The sequence below is a fragment of the Chanos chanos genome, chromosome 14, assembly GCF_902362185.1.
Source record: "Chanos chanos chromosome 14, fChaCha1.1, whole genome shotgun sequence".
Classification (NCBI taxonomy): domain Eukaryota; kingdom Metazoa; phylum Chordata; class Actinopteri; order Gonorynchiformes; family Chanidae; genus Chanos; species Chanos chanos.
Genome location: NC_044508.1, coordinates 12997584 through 13014705, shown reverse-complemented (window position 1 = coordinate 13014705; position 17122 = coordinate 12997584). Strand labels below are relative to the sequence as shown.

Sequence of the window (17122 nt, the reverse complement as noted above, 5' to 3'; positions counted from 1 at the left end):
CTCATCAATTTTCATTCTGCCGAAAAAAAAAAAAAAAAATTCATAGGAGCAGACAATTATTATTTTATTCTACCATTAAACCACGTTAACGAGGTTATATATGTGTTTGACAAGGAATATGGCTTTACTACTGTTGTTTATTAGTCATATAGTGACAACCCATAAGAATACCCGGTAACAAAGGGATAACGTTACAAATAAAATAAAATAACACATAAATAAAAAAAACCCCGCTGGCTCATAACAATTTTGCTGGCTAGTCCCCTCGCAATCATCTGGCAATTCAGTCCAACTGTCTTTTTAAATCACACTGCGCATTCCTATGAGTGGCAAATTTTTGCTGTGTGAAAGTTGATGTTCTTGGGGATGTGGCGGGGGTTTGAAGTGTTTCCTGGAATAATGTCTTAACACTGTTGTCATGGAACCACTTGACAGCATTTGGCAGAGTGACGAGGTTAGGTGTGAAACAACAGCGATGATCGGTAGTCACCGAACAAAAATAACATCCGTTCACCAATCAGAATCCTGTGTTTTTAAGGAAAATTACACTTTCTTTTGCTGAGGAGAAGGGCAAAATTAAAATCCCTCTCAGTGCAGAAAATGTAACACCTGCAGCACTCTTATACTTGTTCATTAAAGAACGTCAGTGAGAGAAAGTGAAGGGAAATTGCTATGTGACACCTTGTGATGCTATCTCCACACTGAGCTGAAGGGAGGTAATATTAGCTTAATTAACTCCGTGTAGTCAGGAGGCCTGCAGCATAAGCTTGCGCCACTCTGTTCGTTTGGGGGGATATTTATGATCCACTCATGTGTGAAAAATATGCAACAGACCCACAGGTGTTCACCATTTCTTCTACCCAGTCTGGGAACTACGCACAGTGTTTTATTTTTTCCGAGATAATAAATGTAGAAACACGCCTCGGGTCATGAAATTGACTACGAGACCTGGGCTTACAGACCAGGTTACAATACTCTCCACTGATGGTCATGGATCTCTGACTCATTTCATGGATGTCTGAGAGTGTGCGTGTGTGTGTGTGTGTGTGTGTGTGTGTGTGTGTCTGTGTGTGTGAGTGAGTGTGTGTGTGTGAGAGAGAGAGAGAGAGAGAAAGCAAACATGTTAGGGGTTCCAGGGTAACATAAAATGAGGAGAATTTCCTCATTTACCATGCAGTAGACTTTGTCACACTCACTGGGTAGTGAATTAGTTGCATTTCTGTGTAGTGCATCGCAAAACTCTCAGGTCAGATAACAGTTGAATGTACATAATCACAAGAAAAAGTGAAGGCAACACATGATATTGTTTGATAAAAAAAACCCATTTCATATTTGTTTATTAGGTGTCAAGCAAAGCCTAAAGATGAACTGGGTCACACAGTGTCACAACCACAATGCTAGCAGCACTTTCCTGGCACAAAGCCAGTGAGGTCAACAGCACTTACAGACATATAGCATATTTACCAACAGCAGAGAATAACAGATGAGGAAAACACTCAAACTAGCAAAGGCACCTCCAATACACGACAAACAAACCTCTCGAAAGCCATTTTTCCTCCTCTGGTAGAGCCTAATGAAGCATTTTACCTCCTCTACAGCAAGGGTGAGAGACACACACAGAGACACACACACACACACACACCCTCACGGGAATGACAACAGTTGAGGTAATATACTGCTCTTGTGGCGGTTGTGATTGCCTTGATGAAGGAGACAGGAGTCGTATGTCTGTCGCTGGACAAGCAGCAGGCCAGGGCAAGAGCAGCTTGACGTTTCGATGTTTAAATTAGATCCCCTTCATCTCTCAGGCAGCCTTCTGCTGGGAAAACGACAGGGATACTGGAAGCGTGGCCTTCCATGTGTGTCCGATAAGATCACATGAGCACGGCTGTTCCTAGTGGAACTAATACTAAATGATCAGCCTTTGGAGCCAAAATAAGTCTAGACTACATCTTGGTGATAACTATCACATGAACATTTCTGGGTCAGTTATTTGCCACACTTTCACATAGGAGGAAGTATGTGGTTTGGCAAAACAGTATAAACAGAAAAAAACAACACATTTGCATATATTAAGAAAACCACAGGTGTAAAATGTTTGCATATATAGATTTGGAGGAATGGTAAAACAGTTTTTAAATAACTAGCTATCAGATATCTATATAAAAATCTATCTATATAAAAATGATCAGTGAAGTACCTCTTTCTGAACATTTGTCTTGTCAAACAAAATTATTCAAAACTTCCTTTCCTCAAGCTTTTTGAAAATTATTTAGAGAAACTGAAAAACGCGTCACTCAGATGGAGGCAGAACTATTCATCTGACCTTCATTTAAGACAGAAAAGAGAGAGCAAAATGACGCATTATTAACACCAGGAAATTATCTCTAAAAGGATCCCTGCCAAAAAAAAAAAGAAAAAAAAACCACAGCTTCACTGTGCCATTTGGTGGTGTAAAAAGGACATACTTCAAGGACAGGAGATGACTGAAAAGCCAGTGCTTTTTCATTTCCTAACAGAGGCCTGCATGTTCATACTCTTCAAAATTATGACAAAGTAAATATCTGACAGGTTTTTGGCACAAATCAGAATACTGAGCGAATGTTTGACAGGGTAGTAATTATACAATGTGGCTTCCAGAGACTTCTCTGGTATGGCACAAACCCTCCCTCTCTTGAGAATCTTCACCCTGACAAGGAGTGCAATACTCATCCAACATCCCCTCTCCAACTCTCATATTTTCTCTCTTTCTCTCTCTCTATCTCACTCTCTCTCTCCAGCCCTCATTTATGCAGTGAATCATTGCTAGGTGGTAAAGCCACGTCTGGTAGGTTCAGGGTCCAACAGTCCATTGGTCCTTTTAATGGCTGCCACCTTGTCTGGGTTCATTCTGACCATCTGTGCCCATGGTTGTTATCACCTGCGGCCCAAATGCTTTAGGTTCTGACCAGACAGCCAAGTCTGGAGGACACTGGGCCAGAGCAGGGTTCTGTTGTCCTTTTAACCCAGTGTGTGACTAAGAGATGGACAGTGAGATGGAATCAATCTAATATTCTAAAGGGGCCAATCCAATTAAACAAAAAACAACTGCTACCTCCCACAGTGAAAGCATCAGAAATGATTCCAAACCAATTACATATGACACAGTCACTGAATTGAATTGTAAAAATGAAAGAGATTTAATGCTGAAATAGCGATTTGAAAGTAAAGGATGCAAAATTATTGATTTCAGGAGTATTTCCAACCCCCACCCCACCCCCCACCCTTGTGTTCTGTGTAAGTGATGCAAATATCAGAAAAAGGCTTCCTCTTGTAAGCTGTTACAGAGGCAGTATGTCAAACAGAACTCACACAGAATGATTCCGAAAACTAATTAACCAGCAGTAATTGGTGTCAGAAGTCTGTCAATATCAGCAGGCAGCAGGAGTCACGCCTTACATTAGCCAATCAGATCGCACTAATGGCTTCTCCATCTAGACCAAAATGATGTTGATGCAATGGACTTTCACGCCATGCAAATCAAGATAAAAATGTTGTACTACGTCAAATCTCACTGCCCAATTTAAGCAGAAGCACACATTTGGAAACCCCATGTGTCATCCTGTCCAGTTTTTGTACTTTAGTATATACTGACAGTGGAGTGGACAGGTTGTCGAAGCAGAGCCCTTAGGCAGCTGGAGAAACACAAAATGCCTGCAGAAATACAACAGCTCTGGAGCTCAGGGATAGAGTTATGTTTTGAGAGTCTGCAAGAGAAGGACAACGAATATTCATTGTAAAAAACAGCATTCAAGAGATCTGAATTACTGTTTTATTCTTTTTTATTGTCACTATTAAAACATAAATATGCGTATATACTTTAATAGTGAAGTGGACCAAGAGGTAAGTATGTGTCTGAGGTATGCATATGGCTTATATTATCTCAGATTCATTTTGGATGTGAAGTCAGCACTGGCCTGGATACATACACACAGAAACTATATGTGTAATAATGCATCTCCCACAACATAGGAATATTATCAATGGAATGAACTAGAAGATATTTTGTGGCTTTTCAACAAAGTGAGAATAACCGTGGTTAGTGAACAAAACATGCTCTCTTTGAGTTCACTTTACAAAGGAAATTCCATCCACTGAAAAGTCAAGTCAATACGCAAAAATCAAAGTACAAGAAATAATTCAGTATCAACGAGGAAGCTAACGACTCAGACAATACTGGGGACTGCCTTTGGCTTCAAAAGTAGCATGTCAGCACAGAATGCCGCGAGTCTAACTGAATGCTAATTTTCACTAATGTATGACACCTATGGAGGGGCAAAGGGGAAAGATACAGACTGTGTGTTTGGGACAGGCCTTTATGAAGAGAACTGGTATTATGAGTGTCATTCATCTCCTTAGTCACCAGCTCAGAGAGAGAAAAAAAGGCACACACACACACACACACAGCATCACAACAAAGGGAAGCCAGAGAAGTGGAAACCTCCGTTTTAAGTCTTCAGTGCAACAGCACCCCACCCGCCACAGAGAGTGAACCTGAGCTGAATCTATGATTGCAGATGAAAAGAGATGAAAAAAAAGGAAGGTTGTAGCTTGGACTAAAGATGTTTGCGTCGATATTCAGTCTTTGACTACATGTAGAGATATTATTCACCAAAAACCTCTCAGACTCTGTTTCTCTCATCTCATTTGGGATGAAGGTGTAAGCGAGTGTGTTAATTGTCCCCAAAGTCAGTTTTAGACCATTTAGCACAGCTATGACTCCAATACAGCAGGCTCCCCATGGTTCTACAGCGTGTGTTTGGGTTTATGTGTGTGTGAGTACATTTCACTGGATATGTGATGAATGGAGAGTTTCCACTCCACAAATCTCAGCCATTGTACGCGATATCCACAACATTAATTCCTGTGTAATTATCACCCTAATTAACCAAGAAAATATTCCTGAGGAAATAACGAATTGCACTACAGATCGACTGAGTTCATTGTAGGTGACACAGATGTCTTTTGGCTCTATGGCTGGTTTAATGACACCGTTTTCCATTTTATTCACCTTTTAATTTTCCCCCTAGTTGTACACCGCTCACCTCCAGGCAGCTGAAGGCATCTACACAAAGCACATATTTCATGGAAAGCTGGAAGAGACCAAAATGCCACTCTAATGGGTGTCTTCCTGGGGGAGTAACAGCAGGTTGCTCTTTGGCCAGGGTGATATCAGCTCTCTTTCTTTTTACTCTCCATCTCCTGTTCCTCATAAAATTTAAGAGTGGAGGCAGAGTCAAGGACAGGTACTCCTTACTTCCTTACAATATTGCAGTCTTCAATGGAATATCTCTTTCAGCGCAATCATCTTAACCCAACATGAGTAACCTGGAGGAGCTTTCGGATTGTGCAGCATAGCCTCCTCCCTTAGCCCCTACACTAGAGCCCCTGCTGGTGTCGGGGGGGAGGGGGGGGAGTTAATTAGGCCGCTCTGAGCCTGGGAGAGAGGGATGACAGAGAAGGTGGGGTGGGAGCTATGAAGGGTGACTGCAGGGCCCAGTGACTCCATGATGGAGGGCTCATCTGGAGAGATGAGGGGAGAGAGAAAAAAAAGCAAGAGTTAGAGAGAGAGAGAGAGGTGGTAAACAAATACCACCGGCCTAGTGAACTGGAGTGGAGTGGCTCCTGGCCCACGCTGGGAAAATGACAGTTTTCTTCTACGGCACAGACTTGAGCGCAGGAGTCCGTTCAGCTGTCTGGGCAAGCAGTAAGAGCGTCAGAATGACTGTCTAAATGATCCTCTCTCCAGACTCATCAGACCTGTCCAGACCAGGGCCTTGAGTGGATCAGTTATCGCATATGCAGCCAAACGTCTCTCAAATATTTTAAAGGAACAACCATAAAAGTGCACATCTATGGTAAGCTATAAAAATAAATGGAATTATGTTTATTGTAGAAAGCTCTTTCTCTCTCTCTCTCTCTCTCTCTTCATGTAGTCATTCACTTCATTGTCAATTATTTCAGTTTGTCATTAGGGCCACGTGTCATCTTTTAAAGAATATTTCATACATGAAAAGTTCAAGAGAAAATAGCAGTGGTTGACCATCACTGGATCTGCTCTGTTAGAAAATGGGCTTGGCCTTGATCCTTTTGGCAGGGATTTGTGTCAGAAAAGCAGCCGGGTCCCGGTGGGGCGTGGGATCCAAACCCACTCAACCGTGCAGCATATGTGCAGCGCCGAGCTTTCGCTGCTTAGTATTCTTCAGCCTCACTCCAGCTTTTCACACAAACAGCAGAGATCAATGGAGAAAAAAAAACATATAATGTCACCCGTTTTTTTTATGAGAGAGAGGAGGAGAGAGAGAGAGAGAGAGAGAGAGAGAGAGAGAGAGAGAGAAAGAGAGGGTGAGAGACTAAAAAAGACAGAGAGAGAGAGAGAGAGAAAGAGAGGGTGAGAGACTAAAAAAGACAGAGAGAGACAGAAAGACCAAGCAAAAAAAGAAGAGTGAAAGACTGACAGTTAAGACCAAAAAATAGAGAAAGAGAGAAGGAGAGAGACGGAATGAAGATAGACAGAGTGGATATGTTTACAGTTACGATTATTAGGAGCGTAAGCCGACGACAGCTCATTTTCACAAATGTTCGATAAATCCTTTGTCCCCTTCCCATTTCTCTTATTTCCCCAACCGTGCAACACAGCGAGGGATTTATGGGTAACACTTGAAAAGTCTCCGCTATACATCAAAACTACGCCACTCAGTAAGAGATTTCAATATAATACAGATCACAGACTTATACCATAAAATCAAGATTTGACACCATCAAAAGATAAAGCCTTTTTCTGCAATGATATGATGACAAAAACACACGAAAATCAATAAAATCTTCCAGGTGTAGAGAATGAGCCGTAGGTATCACTGCGTGGTGATGGAGAAAAGTGCAGACGCGTTTTACCCAGGATTGTAATTATGGCTTACCGTACCTATCCTTCCCGATACGGGCACTGGCCTGGAAGTCCAAGACACAAGGAAGAGAGCGAGGGGAATTTATGGTCAACGATCAATTACCTCCCATTACAGGACAGCCAAATTAATCGATAGCTGATCAAAACTGTCAGAGGACAGCTTCGCTCTATCCATCAGAAAGAGAGAAGGAGTCAACAGAGAGAAAGCTCACTGAGATGTGAAATGAAAATGACTCTGGACTTGGGGTCAGGATCTGTACACACACACACACACACACACACACACACATACACACAAGCTCACACACAAGCACACGCACATACACACAAACACACACATACACACAAAACACAGACTCTGCTGGACTTTATATTAACAACACGTTTGTGATATTTGCCATATGAAAAGATTTCTGTTTTCCAGATCAGAATCCTTTATTTATCCAGCAGATCACCAATGAGGGCCTGCAGATTCACTTTCAACAATGCCACAATATATCAGAGTCATAAAAAAAGCATAATTATTCACTTCAAGATGCAAGCAAATTTAGATATTACATTTGAGAAAAAGTAAAGGGTACCTTGTCACTCAGATTTTGTAAACAATTACAGACTGACTCAAAATAGAATTAACATAACCATGATGTAACCATATAAGCATCTCAGGCAATGATATAAAAAAAGCTCCCCATCCTGTTTCATATAGTCCTTCCTTCCTCTCCTTTCCTGTATCCTGTCATATCCATCCCTTCCTCTTAATTTTCATTGAAGGCCTCATGAATTATTACAGCACTGGAGCATGGGCCTTCTGTCAGTTCCATCTCTTTCTCTCTCTCTCTCTCTCCCTCTCTCTTTATTTCTCTCTGTCTCTCTTTATCTCTCTCTCTCTGTCTCGCAGTATCTCTCTCTTTGTCTTTCCCTATGTCTCTCTCTGCCTCTCTCTTTCTCTTTCTCTTTCTCTCTCTCTCTCCCTCTCTCTCCCTCTCTTTCTCTCGGCAACAATCCAACTGACTGCTGGCTTTGGCAGTAAAGCAAAGGAAGGATCAGCTTGGCGAGTGCCTCTAATGCCTCTGATAGGATTTCTGTGTGTTGATACAGTCAAGCGATAGTATGTCTGGTGAGTTGGACACATTGCTGACATCCTTCTCTGTGTAAAGAAGTGCTGAATAACTCCAGCAGATTTGAAATAAACCGAATAGTTCTAGACTGCCGAAGTGACACGTTTGTACGTGTCAGTGTCTAAGCTGTTCTGAAATAAGAGCCACCATGGCTATAGACTAAGTCTCTGTTTGAATTTAAACTGTATCCTGAACTCTGAAACCAGCTTTGTCATTGTTGCATAGCCATGTTAACAAAATAAGTCTTTTCAGCAGATAAATGTAATCTCCAGTCAGCTCCTGTGTTTTTCGGGGGAAAGAAAGAGACACGGGAGAGAAAGAGAGAGACACGGAGGGAGAGACAGATAGAGAGTGACAGAGGTCAGACCACTCAATCACTCAGACAGTAGCCATACTACATTATTATCCAGTCCATTGTCTCTATACCTCTGGGTAAGACACAGAGTGACCTACAGCGTCCATCCACTCATCCATATACTGTCCTCTAGTCCTTTCAAATTCCTAATATCCCAGTCAACAACTCGGCTCTCGGCTCCAACACCTCAAAACAGTATGGACACAATTTCTTTTGGAATAAGTTTGACCAAACTGGGCAGCTTAGTGTGTAGAAGTGCTTCAAAAATAAATAAATAAATAAAAATGTAAAAAAATCAAAATCAAAAGATGGCAGCTGAATAAGCACTAAATTGTCTACATTTATGTAGGGGGAGTTAAAGGACTGACAGTCCAATCAATAGCATAAAAACATTTCATTGATGAATACAATGCGGGCCTAGTAGTTATTGCGTTTGGTAGCACCGCATGATAAATACACAAGAAACGCTTATAAACTGCACAAGAGGCATTAACATTAATGCACTCTCTATAGAAACCAACAGTGCATCACGCTGGGGGGAAATCACAGGCGCCAGCATTCTCAAAACAACTCACATTTATTCTCACTGCCTTACTTGGGGATGATAGATAATCAATATTTTAATTGCAGAAGGACTGCTCCTCTTAGGCAACGTATAATGGTTGCCAACAAGCCAAAGGGACAAGAGGAAGGACAAAGTAAACAGGGGAAAATGTCAAAACAGAGGGAGGACAAAGTAAACAGAGGAAAATGTCAAACAGATGAATACCATTAAAAGAGAGAAAAACAACACAAGTTTTCTTTGAAGTAATTCTAATATCATTCGAATGTAATGCCTTTTCAAGTAACCCTTGAAAAAGCTGATGGATCCAAGTGCTCCGCTGAGAGCCAACGGGAGAACTAGGGAGATTCTGTCTCTTTACTAAAAACAATACTTAACACTAAAGAACAACATCCAACAGATGCTTCAATCAACTACTTTGAGACTGTTTTCAGTTGGGTTGTACTGATCTTAGCCACTGAATCAATACTTTACAACACAAGGCCTTAGTCAGCAGCTTCTGCTAAGTTAAGCTCCCCTCACATTGCTCTGATCATACCAAACGCAACTATAGCATAGTATGTAGCTTTCCACTCGCAGTTTCTCACATCTCAGGGGTAAAACATCAGTATCCCTTCCTCATGGAAGTAACACTTGAGTGGTCATTTTTTGCCATCTGGTATGTAAACAGAGGCCAGCCGCTTGGTTTGGACACCACCGAGATGAGAAAATCAAATTAGACTCGGCAGGAGAAACAGTCACTATTTGTCCCACTTTCTTTCAAAGTCAGTTATTGGAAATGCACCAGTCCACCTCCATTTTATGTTGACTCACAGGCCCACACTAATATCTTTCGAGTCGTGCCATCTAGGGACAGGTTAGTTAATGGGTTCTGGTGGTTTGGGACCTCCTTTTTTTTGTATCTGTCCAATCCCGTGCAAGAAAACAGCCCCCAAAGGAGCATGTGCGAATGTTGATTTTACTGACACATTCTCTCAACCGGCAAGATAATTCATCAACTTCCACTATAAATAAATCTGGCAATCATAATTCATATAGTCTCTGGTTACACTGTATCTCTGCAATGCTTCAAATATGCATTTCACAACAAGCTTTGCCCTTGAAGCAGAATAGAATAATGCATTTGAGGCTAACACACGTGAGTCTTGGTTAAATTAAAAAGGAACTACTGATGTAAATGTCCTCTGACACTTTTATTTTAATTATGCATGTAAATATGTAGGGTCATTCATTCTTTTATAGAGATAAGCATCAGTTTTAGCTAGTTGCAGGAAGCCGTCTTCATTCCCAATCGTAAGACTGGACTAGGTTATTTTTCAGCTGATTGCCAAATCAAAGCTCAGTACAACCAATTTGCATATTACTGTTCACACCAATGAGTTCAGCAGATGAAAACATTCCTTATTTGAACAATACTTTTACACATTACAAAGATTAATAGCTTAAGCTATCACTCCGCGGTTGCTTTTACAAGCACACAGTCTAATTTAAAATTGACCAATTTCATCAATGTTCCACATGACAAACCTGTTCAATAGGAGAGCCACTGACACAGTTCAGGGGTTGATTAGAACTGCAATGTATTTCTAATGAGATCTTATTATGATCCTAAATGAGCACAAGCTAAGAGTAATACAGGCTTGAATCCCATTACTGGATAGTTCTGCGCAGAGGGGTGTTCCAGGAGTGACCTAATAAAAGACGTATTGATTTGCGACTAGTAAAAAAAAAAAAAAAAAAAAGAATTCAGGATAGAACAGGGACCTTCTTTGCAAAGTCGTTTTGTTCTAGGGTCCATGGAGAAAGAGAGAGCAGATAAGACAAAGCAAAGTTGCTGGTGAATCTCATTAAAATGCAAGAGGCAAGCTTTGAAAACTAAAAAGAGAAGCAGAGAGTGCACTGAGTCTCGGTGTGTGTGTGTGTGTGTGTGTGTGTGTGTGTGTGTGTGTGAGAGAGAGAGAGTGTGGAGCTAACCTCTCACCACAGGCTGATCTATAATTAAAGAGAGCTTTCCAGCAGCTCCACAGAGAAAGGAAAGAGAGAAGAAGTGTAAAAGAAAAGACTGAGAGAAAGACAGAGGGAGAAGGGAGTGAGAGGGAGAGAGGGAGAGGGAGAGAGAGAGAGAACAGAAAGGGGTTACTCTCAACAAGGTGACATCACTGTGCCTTAGAGAAATGACGTAAGATTTTTCTGAGAAGGTGTTGAAAAAACGACTATCGCTCGGCATGTGGTGTGGGACTACAGGCTCCAGAACACTTTTCATTAAGTCATATAAACACTAAGTTTACCTTGATTTGTATCAAGTTTACACCTAAATTACAAGCAGAAGCTTACATTACTGTGGGAGAAGACAAAATAAATCTTTTTGGATGCATGTATTATCACATTTAAAATAAAAAGGAGCGTGAAGAAAGGAACATGTAGAAAACGTATGCAGAAAAACACAAAGCCCCGCTACATACATGTTGATATCCTGCACATTTAGCAAATAGTGCATCAAATGACTTATTCATTCAGTCTAAATTTCATTTTGGCATGAAATGAAGGAATTTCACTCATATTAGATGGCAGCATGGTGCAAGGCAGAATTACTTTCCACAGAGCTTGCAAATTACCTACTCAACTGCTCCAGTTGAAATTTCTGACAGTCTAGCCCAAATTCACAAGCTTAAACATTGACAGACTGATGAGTGAGGGGATTGTTTAGTTAACAATGCACAAAGCATCCTCTCTCCAAGTCTGAAAGATGAATCAGTCTCCAGTACATTTCTTTATCTAATCTTCAGTTACAAATTCAAAAAGCAATGACATTAAAGTGAAGAGTCAAGATTATAAGGAAATGACAAAATAATGTTCTCGACAACTACTATAAAGGTCTGCTGTGAACTTCAGCGGCAATCAATCGAGTGAATAGATTACAGTTGTCATGCTGTGCTGTGCCCTGGCCCCCTACCCGAGTATGCTCAACCGTCTGGGTTTCATTTGCACGAAACGCAGTTGCTGGGAGACAGGTTGATTGACATATTATATCTTCTCCATGGGGTGCCAGTGCATAGACATATCCTTGGGTCTAGTGAGTCAGCGTTCTTTTTTTTTTTTTTTTTTTTTTTTTAGAACAGGGCAGTTTTCAGTTATTTTGTCTGTGTTAAGGACACACTGCCACAGTTACGGTACCCTACGATCTGATAAATGGACAAAGATCCAAATCCTTTAAAATGGTGATGCAAACTGGGTTTTGAATAAGCTAACTTCAGGACCCTTCTTCTGGCCGGGCATCTATGCGCAAATCTGAACAATACGTGGGAAACAACACTTACAATACTCTTGTTCATGGCTGTAAGGCGGAAAGTTGGCAGAAGGTTCTTTTTCTTAATACGTGTGGGTTTCAAAGACTTGAATGAAAAAAAAAAAAAAACTCCCACAAGACTCAACCATTTAAAAACACAAAACAAAAAAGACGCCTTGGCTTTGACTACAGACAACGAAGTTCCCCTGTTCTCCATGCAGGCAATGTAGAGGACAGCCAAATGTTCTTCCACTGATAGCAGAAGAAGCTTTACATCTCAACATACATTCTCCATGCTTGATAGTCCTTCCCACTCCATTGAGAGCGCTTTTGTCCTCTAGAACGTTCCATTGCGATGCTGGAGTTTACTGATGCCACTGTTATGCCACTACCAACACTGCTTAACCTCAGACATAAAACCAACACAAGAACCAAGAAGGTTCATGTATTTTCTTTTAAACGATGTTTTTCAGCCTCAGCTGACAGGGTAACCTGAACGCAGCTTTTCCATCACATGCTATACTCAACTGACTCTGGCCACTGGGGTTTCTGGCCACACAAGTTAAAAACGCAGATGAAACTGCCTCAGCTTGTGGCTCTGGAGCTCTCAGACAGCTGTGAGAGAGATTATTGGGCTGGAACATGTTGTCTTTGTTTTTGTTTTTCTCCCTCGTGCCATAAAGGACTCTGTTCCAGATCCTGTCAGGTCTCAGGCCTGTCTGCAGCTTTAATAAATGATGGCGTCCGACCTGCTGGGATTCACGGCTGCCTAAACACCAGCCGCAATTATGCCGGACGCGTCTCAAAAAACGAGACATCCTCATCAAAATGGGGCCAGTCAAAAAGCACCGCCTTTTTTTTTTTTTTTTTCGTAGGGCTCAGCAAGCTCAGAAAAAGAAAAAAAATACAACTGACAGAGGACAAGGAAGAAGACAAAAGTGTTTGGGCGGCAGTGAGGTACGCGTCATGCTGTGATAACAGACCGAGCAAACGTTGTCTCCTTTGGACAAGAGGGGACCCGGTCCAGATCGTTCCCACTCCCTGTCCAAATACAACGGTTTTTTTTTTCTTTTCCTTTTTTTTTTTCCACCAGTCAAGTCTTTATCATGGCCTGGGGGTTCAGCACCTTGGACAGCTTCTCAAACTGTTGACACCTCCTTTCCAGAGACACGTCTAGTGCAAGTGGTTCCTTTATCCTCCCTCCCCTTCCTCCCTCTCCATTTTCCCCAGTATAATCTCTAACTCCGATTCCAGCAAATCTATTCAAACAGGCTTCACTGAGTGGTCAGGGAATGCTTCTAAACATGCTGATATTTCAATCAGTGTCTTATGATAATTGCTGTGAAATGGCAATGTGTGGAGCAATTATGAAGGCTGCTGACATGAGCAATCTGAAGTATGATATTATCGCAGTGCTATGCTGAGAAGAAAGTGCATGGATGACATGCAAACAAGAGAAAACAGAGCCGGGGTCCAGACGATGATCTGAAACGGTAAAATAATGAAATCGGACAAATTCTTTGAGACAGTCAGGAGAAGTAATTTCAGATTTGCAATTAAAGTGCACTTAGAGGCAATATTCAACACACTGTTGCTAGAGGCATTCATCCAGGAGCAGTCATTCATTCTTATAAAAGGACATGTCTGTAAACTAATAGAGTGGTTTAAAAATGCTTCGGTAAACTCTGAACCATGAAAAGTCATGATTTTACATTACATATCTCCTGTTGGTCGGTGAGGCGCTTAAGTTTTCAGATTTGTCTCTGGCCTTCATGAATGTTCAGGGACTGAGAAAAGATTATGACTTTCCAATACACTTGAAAAACAAGTACGTTTATGTAAGATTTCTTAAGCTTATCTTTCAGTTGCCCTCTCATGTAGCCTGTTACAGAGACACATTTAGACAGAGCAAAAAATCAATTTAATGTTTCATGTGGCAATCTTCACATGCATTAAGTGCTTACAACAGGGAAAAAAAGGAGTATGGTGCATCATAGTGATTGTAGTCTCCTCCCTGGTAGCAACATGCGATGCTTAACTGCTAGTTATTCAGTGTAATAGCAGGAAGTCTGTTCTGATTGATGAAAACAATTAAACAATTTGTAATCAAAGACTATCAGCACCTGAATTGTTGAACCTCTTTTGCAGCAGCAATTAAAACAAAACCCTTTTTACAAATCCAGCATTCATTAATGAGGCAATAAAGTAAAACACAGCACTATTCACCGCACCGGGCAACTCAAGAAGATTCAAACAATTAGAGAGGAGGCAAAAAGGTGGAGTCTACTTCCCCGACATCATTGACCTAGAGTGTCATAGAGTTATTCAGTGTGGCTATCCTTGCAAATCAATGGGAACTGTTTCAGTTCATCTCACCCCCTGAGCATGGAAGAACACATTAGAACCACTTTATTGTAATTGCACTATCCCTGAAGTCTTGCTCAGCGACCAGACAGCTTGGCTGTCATCTTCTTCGGCATTAAATGGCCAATCACTCAGCAAGAATTTGGTGAAGAGAAGACTGTGTTCTCGCTAATCACAGTCAACCTGACAGTAACTGTCAAACTGCTAATTTATCTACTGCACAGACATTTAACTGAATCTTTGCTACTGTCTCTTCATTTCCTGTGCCCTTGAGACATACTGTTATGTTTACTTCCTAATATTGTTGATATCATACACAAAATACACAGCAAAATGGGATTTGTGAGTTTTGTATTGTTGGTGAAATACAATCCAGAACCAAAACCAAGTTCTGATATCCATTTTTCCAGTTTTACCTCTAGGGTCACTCTGAGACCACAAACTTGTACAAACCATTATACTAATATGTTCCCACTGAAATTTTAGTGCTCTCAATTCAGCTGATGGCAATTCCATATGAATACATCTTATAGCATTATCTGTCTCCAGTTGGTATCCGACAGATTGACAGCAAAGGTCCAAGGGAGAATTTGTCACCATCTGAGATTTCAAATGTTATGCTGACTTGCTTCCAAGGATTATGGGAGTTCTGAGTTTGAAGTTGATTTGACTGACGACACATATCCTACACTGCAGAATTGTTCTCCATTATATACACTGAGAGTGAACCAGATCTCCTACAATACTGATCTGGAATATTACATTACTTCTCAATGCCTGACTGTCCCCAGGGAGAAACAGAGCCATTTTAACACAGACAGTTTTTAGCATTCATTCCCTGCAACATGAAGAACAGTCTTAGAAAGACTCCGTGCCTATAGCATCACTGATGCTCAGAGAATGAGAAACGATACCAGATAGTTTATACACACTGCGTAAGGGTGTGGGTAGCCATAGAACTGACTGTGCCTGAACAATTCACATCTGAACCAGAGTCATAAACACACACATACACACACATACTCATCTGCAGACACTCATCCCATGGTTCCAATAATATGGGGGGGTTTTCCCCTCTCATATCTTGATACAGGAGGAATGACTATGCAAATGGTTAAATGACTTAAAACATGGTCTGCACAGAGAAACAATACCACAGAGGCTGCAGCTACCCAAGTTCTCCCTCCGACTCTCACAACCTGGGTGTGTCTCATCCCAACGATCATTTATTTATTTATTTATTTATTTATCCATCTATTCTATACCATGTAGATTAGCTATATTTCAGAAATCACCAGCAGATAAATAAAACTGTTATATAAATTTCTCTTGGATATTTCTTGGAAATTATTGGACCATGCTATTATTAAATAGATCACTGAAATTCCTCATTGCAGCAGAAAAATGCCATTCTGGGGAATTTAATCAATAAACATTCAGAAATACAGTCTTCAACCTTAAACTGGGAGCGAGCAGGGAAATATATTTCTGTTGTAAACTGGATCTAAACAACTGATGAACAACCAAGTAGAATATGAACTTGAAAGCTAAACCAAATTCTGTTCATTCCCTACCAATTATTGTTTTAAAGGTGCAAGTAAGTTCGGAGCACGTTTATATGACGTATTGTTGTGAAAGAGCAACTGATGTTGATTATCAGTACGCTGGCTTGAAGCTACGGAGCGGTCTGTGAAAGTTCATTTATGGACATCTCGGTCTTTTCCAGCAGGTGTACGCAGAGTCCTCACTCAGCACTGAATGGGAACTTACAGGCTATATAATTCTAGAACTGACACTTACCGCTTTGCTCCCCCAAAAAGACGAGTTTGAATTTCCTTAAAGGATTCCCAAAATCACTACCCACAGACATGTTTGGGGGTTGATTTTTCTACAGCAGCGGTGAATTACAATGGGTTCCCACTGGTTTCGCTTCTTTCGCTGGGGTTGTTCGATGTAGAAAGCGGCGCTCCTACTAGTTCAGCGATGAGAATGCTGCACCGTGCAGCCTGTCAGTTTCTATCGTCGCTGCGCCTGCGCGGCCTCTCCTCTTCTCCGCTTGTCTGTCTGTCGCCCCCTCCCTGTACCACGCATGACGTCATGTTGGACGGAGCAACAGACGCTACACCAGCACATGCCCTCGTCAGTAAGATGAATCACACTGTTACCGGTGAGTTAATTGCTTAGAGAGTTGTTATCTGTGTTTTTTGCCATGTGTCATGAAACGTACGAAAATAGCCGTTTTGGCGAGTTAATACCAGGCTTCTCCACCAGAGACGTTCATACACGCACAATCAGGGGCATTTTATCGGCACCAGTTTCCCTCACTTGAAATGTTTTGTTGAGTTTTTTATACCCAAAAGGGAGCTTTACCAACTGCTGAACAATGCTCAACAGCGTCTGCGTATATTAATTCAAACATGTTATATATTCAAAGTATTACTTTGACCCGTGGTGTTTGGTAGAAGTTGCCCTTCTGCTGTGATTTGACATCACT

The 17122-nt window shown here is 41.2% G+C and overlaps 1 protein-coding gene across 2 annotated transcripts in view; it reads right to left on the bottom strand.

Annotated features, from left to right (window-relative positions):
- rab6ba (RAB6B, member RAS oncogene family a) overlaps positions 1–16525 on the bottom strand; it is a 56844-nt gene extending 40319 nt beyond the window's left edge. Inside the window, exon 1 of one of the 2 annotated variants that reach the window (XM_030791514.1) lies at positions 16429–16525. In XM_030791514.1, the coding sequence (XP_030647374.1) occupies positions 16429–16498 (70 nt within the window). In that variant the 5' untranslated portion in view covers positions 16499–16525. The remainder of the gene's footprint in view (positions 1–16428) is intronic. The other variant, XM_030791513.1, reaches the window with a different exon arrangement.
- Between the last annotated feature and the right edge of the window lie 597 nt (positions 16526–17122).